This window comes from Ixodes scapularis, unplaced genomic scaffold (assembly GCF_016920785.2).
Source record: "Ixodes scapularis isolate PalLabHiFi unplaced genomic scaffold, ASM1692078v2 ptg000137l_1___fragment_3__unscaffolded, whole genome shotgun sequence".
NCBI classification, from domain to species: domain Eukaryota; kingdom Metazoa; phylum Arthropoda; class Arachnida; order Ixodida; family Ixodidae; genus Ixodes; species Ixodes scapularis.
In genome coordinates this window covers 1,317,024-1,330,544 of record NW_024609920.1, presented here as the reverse complement: position 1 = coordinate 1,330,544, position 13,521 = coordinate 1,317,024, and the positions used below count along the sequence as shown (strand labels likewise).

At 48.2% G+C, this 13,521-nt stretch overlaps 2 protein-coding genes across 2 annotated transcripts; one reads left to right on the top strand and one right to left on the bottom strand.

The window, feature by feature from the left end:
• Positions 1-5,392: 5,392 nt before the first annotated feature.
• Positions 5,393-7,032, top strand: LOC115330934 (tigger transposable element-derived protein 6-like). The gene has a single exon (XM_029992959.4). It carries the CDS (start codon positions 5,425-5,427, stop codon positions 6,961-6,963), a length of 1,539 nt encoding a protein of 512 aa, XP_029848819.3. The 5' UTR covers positions 5,393-5,424; the 3' UTR covers positions 6,964-7,032.
• Positions 7,033-8,286: 1,254 nt separating this feature from the next.
• Positions 8,287-13,284, bottom strand: LOC115331284 (histone H3-like centromeric protein A). The gene is made up of 4 exons (XM_040218360.1): positions 13,274-13,284; positions 12,971-13,190; positions 10,835-11,020; positions 8,287-8,436 (listed from the first exon to the last, which is right to left on the bottom strand). The coding sequence occupies exons 1-4, from the start codon at positions 13,282-13,284 to the stop codon at positions 8,287-8,289; spliced, it is 567 nt and encodes a 188-aa protein (XP_040074294.1).
• Between the last annotated feature and the right edge of the window lie 237 nt (positions 13,285-13,521).

Here is a 13,521-nt window from a genome sequence, read left to right as displayed (position 1 = left end):
GTTTTTGGCGTGACCACCCCCCTACATTCAGCGCCTTGAGTAGGATAAATAATAATATTTTTGGAGAGGCGGTCAAGGGTTACTAGAAAGTTTGTGTTCCTAATTAGCTCTACCTTAATAAGGCTTGTACTGAGCCTGTAAGAATAAAAAGAGTGCACATTGATAATGCGGAACGTTTTGAATAGGTCGGGTGTATGCGATTGAAATGGGACATCTTCTATGGCTTTTATTGCTTTTTTTTGTAACAAATGTATTTTTTCAAGATTCGTTGAAGTGGTGGTACCCCAAACTAAATTACAATAATTTAAGTGCGAGTAGAACAAGGAATTATATACTAGTAACTTGACGTGTATCGGTAAGGTATAACGATGGCGGTTGAACATGCTGACAGTTCTAGACAGCTTTGTAATAAGGTAGTTAAAGGGACCATGAAATGATTTTAAAATGGAGTTTCATCCACCGCACGTCGTAAAAGGTGTGAAAAGAAACACAAAAACACAAAAATAGGGAGCCCAAAAAAATTATTTGCTATAGAACTTTTAAAAGAAAACTGGACTCTTTTGCGCCTTCCTTCCTTCGCCTGTTCACTACGATGCATACGCAGAATCGGTGCACGTCAGCCGAATCCACATCGCCTATTGGGTAAGAGCCTACCTCACCAGCACCGCGATCGTAAACAATAAATAGCCGGCGAATGTTTCCTAAAAGCTTTGTTAAATAATATTCAGATCCACATTTTGTAGCATAATTAGAGATGTGTGGCGAAAATTGCCACATTTGATAATGCTGAGAGCCAAGCGCCATCTATCGTGTGGTAAACGAAGCAACTACTGCGCGTGCGCAGTAGGGCAGGGCCGCCAGTTACTTGGGTGACGGCGACCGACGAACATTTATTTTCTTTGTTTTCCTTCCTCTCAAAACTCTGACTGACTGAACGTTTATTTTTCTACGTGTTCTTCCCGCGCGTGCCGACTTCAAGCAGCAAGAAAACAGTACTTAAAACAGACCACGACGAACAAGAACGCTGGATTCACCGACTCCGACGAAGCGTATAGGCCTAGCAGGCATTCCGACTCGGCGCTGCGTTGCTTCGTCGCAAGACCGTCTGCCTACGACCGGCTGGCGTGCTAAATGGAATATGCCCGCGCGACCCTTGTGGACCCTTCCCGTATTATAGTTTGATCACTGACCTCAATTCTAGATTAAGAGGTGAGGAGGTCAATCTCTTCCCATTGTTTTCCGAGGCAGTGTTGACGAACACTCGTCGAAAAGGGACTCTCGTCGATTCTATCTTCTTGTTTTGTGTGATATAGAGCTGAAATAAACGCCGTATGGATTGCCTTCGTAACACGGTATGTACACTTTGTTATTGGTATGCCATTTTTATTCTGACAGACTGCACGTCACTGTCGACCCCGGTCCAACCTTTCTTTGCCGAGTGTCGCGTCAGTATCGAGTTGCAATCGTAAAAGAACGGTCCCGAAGCGCTTACCAACAGCGCGAATACAAGACTTCCATCAAGCGCGCGCGTCCGCTCCGAGTGTAAGCAGGTATTTACGTGGCTCTTGCTGACACTCGTAGTTCAAACGTATCTTTTTTAACGTCGGCTCGCTCCTGCATCTCCGAGGCCGCGAAAAACGCCATCTACGTCGCTTTGCAAACGACTGACACGGGCCGGCCCTTCTGCCAACAATGACGGGGTGGTGACAAGACTCGCTGCACTTCCCAACAGGCATACCGGCGTATGGGACTAGTCCCATGCTGTCGCTGTAGCGCAACATATCTCATTGAATTTCGCTTAGCTGCGATGCGGCGATGAGAGGCGCCGATTCAGGAAATACGTCGGTGACATCAGCGCAGTAAAACCTACCGGCGCACCCCAACTCGTTGCCGCTAACACTCCCATTCTCCTACTGCCGAGAGAACTTCCGGTTCCGGAAACGGTCTACGTCACGGCTTCTTTTGCGGTCAGTTGGAGAGAATGAAAAAGTCGATATTTCAATAATTTTTTGTGTAAAAGTTAATAAACCGAGACGAAAACGGATGCCTGTTCGGCATTCAGTGAACATTGACGGTTTAATGTAAAAGTTATCTGGAAAAAGTAAAAAGGTCATTTCATGGTCCCTTTAACACGTTCATCCCATGACATATTATCCCAAAAAATGACGCCTAGAATTTTAAAGGAATTTACAATCTCAATCTTGGTTGAGTCTAAACTAAGATCTCTCGTAATGTTAATTATTTTATTTTTAGGGCGAAAGAGCACTGCTTTTGATTTTTCTGTGTTTATTTGAAGTGCATTATATGTACTCCACAAATTCAACCCGGAAAGCATTCGGTTCGCCTTATCAATTAATAAGTCGGTATTTTCTGCAGAGAAAAACATACTTGTGTCGTCAGCATAATTTACAAATTTCGCTTCTGAATCTACATTGATCATGTCATTTATGTATATGTTAAAGAGAAAGGGACCCAGTATACACTCCGTGCGGGAACTATAGGGGGCGCTTTGAAAAACGCGCGCAGCGCCGCTAGCGGAGGAGCTGGCGTTCGACCGTGAGGCGCGTTCAGCAGCCTGCGGCGCCTTTTTGCATGCCAAGCTGTGGCGGCGGAAGCGCGCACGGACGGAACTTTTGCTTTTTGAGCCGATAAGTTGAGGGTGACGTTGCATGAGTGCTGGGGCAGACCTAAGAAGGGCATTTAGCTGTTCTCCACTTCTTATATATTGAGTTTGAGTCGTTAATAGGGGTAATTTCTCTAGTTGCGGCCAAAAAAGGAGTTGGAGCAATTTTCTGAAAAGCAAGACGGCCGCCACCATAATTGCTTTGAGTGGGAAATTTATTTCGCTCGTCACTGTAAACCTAGGACTGCTGGAACGATGATATTTGGAGGCGAGTGAGATGTACACTAAGTTTCTGCACGAAGTGTGTGGAAGTTGTTTCTAACGAATAAAGAAATAAAGCTGTACGGTATATCCAATATTGGACCCAAAATGTTGTGTTATAGCGGGCTGTGCAAAGTGCAGATTTGGGCACACAGGTGCTTGGACTTGACAGTAACATGACACAGCACTTATTATACAAAAAAAAAAAAGGTAGCATAGGGAAACCAGGTGAACATTTGTTTTGGGCGGCGTAACTCAATGGGAACCGGTTTTGACCATGAAAAGGCTGTCAAGATAATACCACTGGTCGGGGGAGGTGGAGACATTAGAGGTAGGAAGGGACTAGTGGACTGTACTTCCAATTGAAACAACTTTACGAAAGGTGGTTCCAAAGCCGAGAAAACGAAGTTGTCGGCCAACACACGGTTTGGCCGCCAAGGACTTTAGCGGTCAGCTGTTGTGTAATAACCTGTTGTGCGAGGTGCTGATTTTCGGCCCACAGGTACTTTGACATGACCGTCACTTGGCATAACATTTATTATAACAAAAATAGTTGGCATAGCGAAACCAGGTGGAAATTTAGTTTGGGCGGCGTAACTCAATGAGAACTGGCTTTGACCGTCAAAGGCTGCCAGAAAATACCACTCACTCATCGTGGGAGGTGCACACTCTACAGGTAGAAAGGGACCAGTGGACGGTACTTCCAGTTCGAACCACTTTGCGATAGGTGGCTCTAAAGCCGAGAAAAAAAATTGTTGTCTACAGAACTCGGGGTGTCAGTGTTTCCACGTCCAAAAGGAGGCTGATCAAGAAAGAAAGCACACCACATAAACTTCCATACGCAAACGCCGATTCTCCAGTGATTCCGAGTTTCATGGTTGTTTTCTTTAGATTGATATTTGTCACTTTTTTTACCGTTTGAATCTTTCTTCATGAAGCACAGATTGCGTGCCATATTTGTCCGGAATTATCATCGACTCGTACGATGGGGACGAAACTTCTTTGGAGGGCATTCCTCCAACGAAATGGGCACTGCATACCCGCGAGTGTGGGATGGCATTTCAGTTCGTCCCATTGACGCTGACACATGTAGGCGTTACTGGTACGAAAACAAACGCAGAGCGCAAAGCGGCAGTGTAGAATGTGTCAGCCGTGTCGACACAGTGGCAGACATGATCGGGACACCAAATTTCTCGCGTCGTATGGCACGGCTCCATCGTTGTCGCTGTCCCACAAAACATCGGCGAGGTGAAAAACTGTGAAACTTTGTCTCCACGAGATACGACGCATAACTATTGAAGCACTTAATGACGCAGCACAGGCTGCGTCATTAAGCTGTGAACCCAGCGCAACAGCACCACTCCGACTTAACGCGTACCAACGTACGCCGGCGTGGTTTCGGTTTCGTTTTCTCTGGGGTGCTCACTGCCTACCTTCGGTACCGGCCGCGCGGCGGCGCGCCAGTCGCGTCGCACGGAGTGTATACTACCTTGCGGTACACCAGAGTAAATAGGTTTGGTAACAGAGGAGTTTCCATTGATTGAGACGTATTGCAATCAATGCTCCAGATATGACTTTATTAGCTGCAAGGCATGCCCTTGGAAACCGTAAGTGTCTAATTTTGCTAGAAGTGTTTTATGATTAAGGCAGTCAAACGCCTTTGAGAAGTCGACAAACATATTGAGAACCAGTTTTCTTTCTTTGAAATTTTGGAGAATAAATTTTTTAATAGATCATAAGGCAGCCTCAAGAGACCTATTTTTCATAAATCCAAACTGTGAGGTATTTATTAAGTTATATTTGTTTGGAAACGTCATAATTCGAGTATAAAGTATTTTTTCGAGAGCTTTAGAGAAAACTGGGAGTATAGAAACAGGCCGATAATTCCCCATTTCGTTTATGCTTCCTTTTTTATGCAATACAGTCAAAACCCGATTTAACGAAGTTCCCGATTTACCGAAGATATCTCGATTCCCCAACAGACGCCCATAGGGTTCAATGCTTTTACTAACTCGAAATAACGAAGTCAATTTCGTGATCCGTCCCAATTTATCAAACTTTTTTTCAAGAAATGAGGGTAAAAAGGTCTTATTTTAAGTCCGTGTTCTAGAGAACTCCCAAAACTTTATCGATTACGAGCCAACGGCAAAGTCGCGGAGCACGCGAGTCCCGCTCTTTCCAAACTGCGCGCGCAATACGAAAGTTAAAAGTCTGAGTTGAATTCGCCAGATGGCACCAGCAGTAAAAAAGAAAAGCATCGTGTCGCATGCCATAGATGGCGCTGTTGCAATTCGGTGATCTCGTATGCTTCAACTTGTTTTGTGCAATCAGGTATCAGGTCGCTATCGTTCTTCTGCGGATATTTCCCGTGCTTTCGTCCCTCTTTTACGTCAGTTCCTCATTGAGCGCAAGTTACTTTTGCAGGCTCAAGTTGTTAGGCCTGTAGTCAGCCTAGCCTTGCTGTCTTGTAGACGCGGACGTGGTGGGTGCGAGCAAGCGCGCCGCTAGGCCTAGTGACTGGCGTGTTCGACAGGTTGGACATGGAGCCCCAGAAGAAAAGAAAAAGGCTTACTTTGGACGAGAAAGCGGCCATAATTCGTGCTGTAACAAGGGAACAGACGAAATGTGACGTGGCTGCAGCACATGGCATTCCAGCCAGTACCCTTTCTACAATATTGAAGGGGAACGACGACATCCTCCGCGCCACTTCGTCTGGGAACCTCGCGCACAAAAAAGCACTGAAGACTACCCCCCATGGCAAGGTGGAAGAGGCCCTTTTCGCATGGTTTACGGATGTGCGGGCAAAGAACATTTCCGTCAGTGGTGACCTGCTGCAACAAAAAGCTCGCTCTTTCGCATGCCTGCTGGGTGATGACGAGTTTAAAGCAAGTCCTAGCTGGCTGTCGCGCTTCAAAGAACGGTACAGCATCGTCGGGAAGGTGCTCAGCGGTCAAGCGAGCTGTGTGAACATGGCTGTAGTCGGCGACTGGCTGTCAGAAAATGTGCTCGACATTCTTGGAAAATACACTCCCAGCGACGTCTACAATGCCGACGAGAGCGGCCTCTTTTACCAGATGCTACCTAAAAAGACTCTCGCGCTGAAGGGCCAGACGTGCCATGGCGGTAAGCACAGCAAACAGAGGCTCACTCTCTTGCTGTGCGTTAACATGGACGGCAGCGACAAACGAGACCCCCTTGTTATCGGCAAGAGCGCAAGGCCGCGATGCTTTAAGGGCACGAAAAGGCTTCCTGTGAAGTACGTTGCAAACTCACAAGCTTGGATGTCGCGTGCCATTTTCACCACATGGCTCGAAGAATTTGACAGCGACATGCGCCGCCAGAAAAGGAACGTCTGCCTGTTGCTGGATAACTGCACCGCCCACTACGTGCCAGCGGTTGAGCTCACCAACATGGAGCTCCGGTACTTCCCCCCAAATGCTACGTCCGTGGTCCAGCCTCTAGACCAAGGGATTATTAATAGCGTTAAGTGCGCATACAAGCGTCGAGTCGTTGAAAGGGTTCTTCTGAACCTGGACCTGAAGCGCGATACGAAGATCGATGTCTTCATGGCGGTTGAGATGGTGGCGGCGGCTTGGAGGGCAACGAGGCAGTCGGTAATTGTCAACTGCTTCAGGAATTCTGGCTTCGGTACGCCAGGCCGCGAAACTGCCGAAGCTGCACCGGACTGCGCGGGCGCCGTGCACCAGCACGAAGATGCCTGGGAGCGCCTTCGCTTAGCGGATGAAGTGCCGACAGGGATGAGTTTCTCCAACTACGTAAACGCTGACGCAAACGCCGTCACGACTGAAGTTCTGGATGACGGGGACATCTTGAGGCTTGTTGGAAGCGTGGAGGGAGTGGCGGCTGACGATGTTGACGACGACAGTGAGGTTACCGAAGCTCCCGTGCCGACACCAGGCCAAGTGATGGATGCAATTGACCTGCTGCGGCAGTTTGCTGGAGCACACGAGGGAACCGAAGATGCGCTGGATGCACTTCAGGCCTACGAGAAGTCAGTCCGGCCGCTGCTCACAAAGCGCACGCAAGCAAAGATAACCGACTTCCTTGCTGGAAAATAAACGTGTAGTCCCCTGTGGCCCTCTTCGTTGAGGTAACAATTCTCGTTCTCTTTCTTTACATGCTAGCGATCTCGGTCGTTTCGGTAGGCCGCAATTTTACATTTTCAGCGCATTTACGCTGCGCAAATATGATGCCACCGTAGTTTTCTGGATGCCGCTACGCTACATAATCGATTGTGCCGAATTAAATGTTCGAAAAATGCCTCACCCGATTTAGCGAAGTTCTCGATTTAACGAAATAATTCGCGGCTCCCCTCGACTTCGTTAAATCGAGTTTTAACTGTACTAACACCTTAGAAATCTGCATTTTCTTCGGAAATACGCTCATGGATAAAGAGAGATTAAAAACATGAGATAACGCCGGCGCTATCAAGTAAGCAACGTACTTGACGGGACTTATCTGAATACCATCCGCGTCACAGCTTCCAATATTGTTTAGTTGTAAAATTATGGAATTTACTTCTGGTTTGACCACCGGCTCTAAGAATATGGAGTCATTGTTTCTTTTGTCGCTAAAAGCAGTAAAATGTAGTCTCATCATTACTTGCAATATTGATAAAATGCTCGTTAAAGGCATTTGCTAAAGAACATCCGGTAAGTTCAGTACCATTGCAAAAAATGTTCTCGACAGAGCATGAGGGTCGTTTACGATTGAGAATACGACACCCATCCGCAGAAAACTTTATGTGGAGCAGGTCGCATGCTTCCGAACGCGGGTCGCGTGTCCGGTAACGACGGAAACGCAACTTTGTCGTCGAAAAACAAAAAGCACGAGTTCACAGTTAAAACACTAAAAAGGCGCGAGGAAGAGAGTGAGCATGTCGACGAGTGAACGACTTTGTCCACACACAACCGCGGACGCAAGAAACCGGAACGCGATCGAACCTGCGAGGCGATGCTTCCGAATGCTCGTCCTCCGCAAAGGAACCTGACGCGTTGGCGAACGCGGGTCGCGTGTCCGGTAACATTGCAAACGCAACTTTGTCGTTGAAAAGCAAAAAGCACGAGTTGACAGTTAAAACACTAAAAAGACAGGAGGAAGAGACAGATTGTCGACGAGTGAATGAATTTGTCCGCACATGGCCGCGGACGCAAAAAACTGAAATGCGATCGAACCTGCAAGGTGGTGCTTTCCTGCCTCTTGGGCCCGCAACCGCACATTCGTCCCCGAGCCGACAGTGCGGCGACAAGCTTCCACCGCACTGTCAGCTTGGGGGCGAACGGAGTGTTGGAAATGCAACGATGAAAAGCAAACTATCTACAATGTCGGTGAAATAAAGCTATGTACAGAGCACCGTCGGCGTCTGGAGGAAGCGGGCGGCTTCAGAAGGATGTGGCGATGCTGGCGCCAAAGGCCTTGAGGAGGGTCTGGAGGAAAATCATGTCTGGCCTCATCAGGGTCTTTCTCTTGGCGTGAAGGGAGCACAGGTAACTCGCCGACAGGAAGTTCGTCACGAAGTCCTCCGACGCGTCCTGGAAAAGAGGTGACGCCCGTCAAACGCCGACGAATCGAGGCGACAAGTTGGAACTGAGACAGTCTCACAATTTTAATGTCGAAAAATTTACGGCCCACATTTTTTATATCGTTTCTAGTGACACAAGAGGAGAAAATGTGGCACCTTCGTTCAAAATGCTGCAGATTTGCTGCATACGGTAGAATCTCCATGATACAACGACGGTTCGTCCAAATTTTGGTACGATACGAATTTTTCGAAATTCCTGGCCGAAGTTCGTTAAGGCTAACCTATTACGTTTCGGGATAGTCTCCGAATGCTTTCTCGGCCGCGGTGGATCATGTGAACGATCATCAACGTTTACACATCTTGTGGAGGGGCATCACTTGGCTCCTAACGACTGTAGCAGGCTTTTTGAGTCACTTCTCTCGCTGTACTTTCTATGTACGCACCATGCAATCCCGACAACCGTAAATCCGTTCCAAAATTCGAAAACACACCCACGTCCAGCGCTGCTCTGTGTTGTCGCGTGATGAGAATTTGACTCGCTGGAGTAACTCGCATTTGCTTACTCCAGGGTTGCTGCTTTATATTTATTGTCACGCAATAAATGGGTTTCAGCAACTCTGACTGACTCGAGTGAACGTGCGAAATGACGTTTGGAATTGACGTTGATCGTGGAATCAACGCTTATCTAACGGCTTTCGCAAGTGTGAATAGTGGCTGCTCCTCCGGAACCAGAGGAAAACTTGAGAATTGAGGACTGAGACCTGCTTTGTGCCGAGAAATCGGCCTTTGATTTCATTACCGCAGATGACAGCCTCGCTACTTGCGGATTAAGGACTGCCGAGGCAATCGTTGACGAAGTGACGGCACTGCAAGGACGGTCAAGTAGTGGAGATAATGACGGCGACGTAACTAATGACAAGCAGCCACCAATGACTGCTGAAACACTGCATGCCCTCGATGAGCTGCGCCGCATAGTGAGCCCGAGATCAAGGTCAGCGACGACAGGTACGCTCGTTCTTCCGTGTTCCAAAAGTGCCGTTTGGGTGACATCGAAAAAAAAAAAGACTCAGAAGAACATTACCGACTTCTTTAGACGGGGGTTTGACCAATGAATTGCACGTACAGCCGCCCCTTTGCTTTCACGTAGTTAGGCGACTTTTTTTTTGTCAGTATGAATTTTGGATGATACAAAAATTTCCTGGGATCCCTCGAGATTCATATCATCGATATTCTACTGCAATTGCAAAAAAACAACACCATATTTTTTTTTAATTTGCAGTCTTGTGTGGTTGTCATCGGAACTATGGTGCGACATTTTTCGCGGTGCCATCTATCCATCTATCGGAAATAAAGGAAACCGTTTCCTCTCTTTCGCTACCTTCAACGTCTTTCCCCGCGGCAAGTCGTCCCACCTAGATCCCTCGACGACGGCAAGCGTGACCTTGAAAAGTTGACCAACGTGCAGGGAAGGCTGCTGGTCCCAAAGGCGACACCGAACCTCACTCGATACACTTCTACGTGTTCAATCTCTTTGTAGATTAAAAACTAGTGCACGCAAGAAAGAAAGGGTTCCCACTCCTCGTATTATGGGTGGCCTTGACTAATTCCCACAATTACTTGGCCAAAGTTAGAAAATCGTTGCACCGCCTCTTTAAAGGGGAGACACTGCTCTTTCATGTAATGGAGGACCGGCGGTTGGGTCTGTTAGTGCACTGCGGCTCGGAGAGCGTAGAGCGCAAGCTCGCGCCGCAAGACCCAAGGTTCCTGGTTCTTGTGATCCTCCCCTCTCCTGCCCGTTTCGATCTGGATGAGCATCCTACCGGCGTATGCCGAAGACCCAAGGCTAGCAGTGGTACCGACTAAACAGGCCCTGTAGGTCGATTCAGTCACAGGCCTACCTGACCTACGATTGAATAGGCATGTATTGACGAAAAAAAGGACTACCATATAATCCGGAGAGATGCCCCACCCGAGAAAGGTAACCCACCCCCATTTTTGGCTCGATGTGCTATTTTATTTGAAGCACCGAAAAATAGCCCACTCCTAGTAATCATAGTTTCGGATCAATGATGACCGTGGCGTAAATGCGTCTAGTTAGCTATGGCGAGATATAAGCGAACACTGCTGATTGGAAAGTACAGTCATCTTTGTTTCATTGCCCCTTGCCGCGATAACAACTTTGACAAGGACGCACAATCTAAAAATAGCATTTTTTCAACTTGCCTCGACTGCACACCAAAAGTTAGCCCACCCTTCAATTTCACCCAATTTTCTAACTATTTTAGGTGAGCTATCTCTCAGGACTTTACGGTATGTGGGCAAACGTTGACGGAAAGACGACACGGGTCGTTGCCGACGGCGACCGGTATGTGCGCCACGACGACGACCGAAAGACGAGGCGGGCCCACCTGTAGCGCCTGCAAGGCGAGCCCCTGCATGTAGTAGCGGTCGGAGCGACTGGGGGCCAAACCCTGCAGTATTTCCCTCACCACCCGCGCGAACGACAGCCGCGGAATGAGGAGCCGCGTAGTCCTCTGGAGGTGACGGATGTTCTTCAGCCAGGGTGGGGTGCGATGCTTCGACCTCCGATTGCCCTGGGCAGAAGAGGAGCGGCAACCGCGCTGATTAGGTCCTGCCGATTGGCCTCCACCGGGCTAAAGTGTCAGCCGCCATTTTTAAAAAGAAAGCTGATGGCGACTTTTTTTCTTCTAAAGTCTTACGCTGCATGAAATGCGGTATTTCAGGAGCGGTCGTCTAAATTCGCTTAGAAGACACTTAACGGTCGTCTCGGAAAGAAGCTATACATTTATTAATTTTACCGCTAAACCTGGCGGGAAATGCACCAATGGGCAGACGGATGGGCGAAATCTTGCGATTGGTGGAGCTCCGTTGAAAAGCATTTCGCACCTTCAAAAAAAGAACTCTAGCAATTTCTGCAGTTAGGCAAATCAATACCAAATAAGCACAAAAAAAGCTCTTCTTGCATTGTTGTGCCAAAGGCAGACTTAAAACAGAATGCACTGCATACTGTTTCGCACTGCCACTGCCGGGAGGAACTCTGCACGTGTCTTACGCCTCGACGGCACAAATGTTGTCGTGCGCTACGTCTCTGCAAGAGAGCTCCGCCAAAAGCGGAGTAAGCTCTGCCCGCGCACCGAAAGTGGTCTTGAAGTGGCAATGAACACACCGCCGCTGGGACACCGCCCCTCTGCGATGCCATCGGGCGGAAATCGAGGGACCATTTTTCTCTGGACGCAGTAAATGCGCCGATCGGGGAACCGTTTTGGACGCCCTGGTGGGAGTAAAATGCGAAGTTTGTGCACGCAATCGACAACTAAAAGTTGCCCGTCTGCTGCAATATCTTAAAATTATGCGATTTCTCGTTTGTTTGAGCAGTATTTATTGTCCGTGGCGGGCCGTAGCTGAAAACAGTTCCGAGATAACAAAATTACCTTCTTTAGGAAAAGGGGATTCTTAAAAACCCTTACGTTTAATGCTTTTTCGGGAACATCGAGACAATGTCTATGGGGTGTCCCAGATTACTTGCATCAAACTTTAAAACAAAGCAAACGGAGTCCTCCAGGGAAGTAAAACCAACTGTACGTCGTAAGCAAGCGTCTTAACATAGTTGCAACATTTTTTCTCGATCTGCCCAATTATTCGGTTGATTAAGACCAATTAGCAAACTTCAGTTATTCCTTTAAGGGCCGAGTTGTGAATTGGAAAGCGCCCCGTTTCTTTTTTTTACGATTTGGTGCAAGTCATCCCAGACGCCTGAAATATATATCTTTTAACCTGTTTACAATCCACGCACTAAATATTTGCAAATGGCGTTCACTTACACCTACGCAACGACGCGTTTGATTGCACGGTGCCCCACACACCGTACCAAAATCACAGGAAGTTGCGTCTCTCCATTGGAACCATTGCACCCGCTGTTGCCGGGTCCCATTAATGATGCCCGCAAGACGGCCGGGGAAACGTCACTACTTGTGAGCTACGCTCCTTCGGCGGCTTCGGCGCCCGCGTCTGACGGTTTCAAGATGGCGGCACCTGTGCAACCGGGTGGGTAAAGACGGGAGCAGAGCACAAAAAATCGTGAGCGCCGACTTTGTTGGTCCCGAGAAAAGGGACGATAAAGACGGCGGCAGAAAAGAGGGGAGAGAAAGCAGGCGGAGGGTTAGCCGTGCCCTTTTTTGTGCAGCGACTGGAGGTTGTTAGAGCTCTGGTCGACTTTGTTTTCGTGGCATAAACAACGCTGACTTTTTTTTTTTTGCATGGCAGGTTTGAAAAGAAGGCAGCTCCGACCTCACGGGCGACGTTCTGCCGCTTCTCCGCGTACAGTAAGGAGCTGCCGGCTACACGGGCTTTTCGGCACCTTACTCCGGTAAGTCCGGGTCTGCGCCGCCCCGCCGTACTGAAGCGGCCGGGATGCGTGGGACCTTTTTTTCCTTCTCTTGGCACATCTAGTTGAGCGGCTTTAGTGGCCATATTTTTCAAGATGGCGGCACCCACGCGAAGGCTGCGAGGAAAGGGCCACTTACCCTCCTGGGAGAGGTAGACTTTCGCCTCCTGCCGGGTCCCTTTGATGCCGAAGGCTCCGGTGCCGGTGGCTCTGGAGCTCGGCGTGCCGCCGCCGATGGCTGTGCGGGAGCTTGGCGTGCCGGGGTCGGCGGACGTCTTTCTGGCGTGGGTTTGGCTCCTAAAGAGAGGTTAAGGTAAGTAAGAAAAACCCAAAAACCTAAAAACAAAAACAAAAACAAAATAATAAAAGATAAAGATAAAGAGTTTTTTCTTTTAATGTTTTGTTTGAGGTAAGGCAGTCTCGCAAATCCACGTTAGGGAACTGTTTTGGCATGAATTGACAAACGACATAAGCTAAGGCCCCGGCAAGCCAACAGGGGCCTTAAAGGGACACTCAAGCGGTTTTTGGAGAAGCTACTTTTTGGTGCGATGGTGTTAAGGAAGTGTCAAGTGAATGAGTATCTTCAGTTTTAGAAGGCAGAAACGCCTATTAATCACGCAGGAATAAAATACGTGCGGACTCTTTTCTGTACTTGCGAGGACCAATGAAATTATCGTATGTTTGAAAATT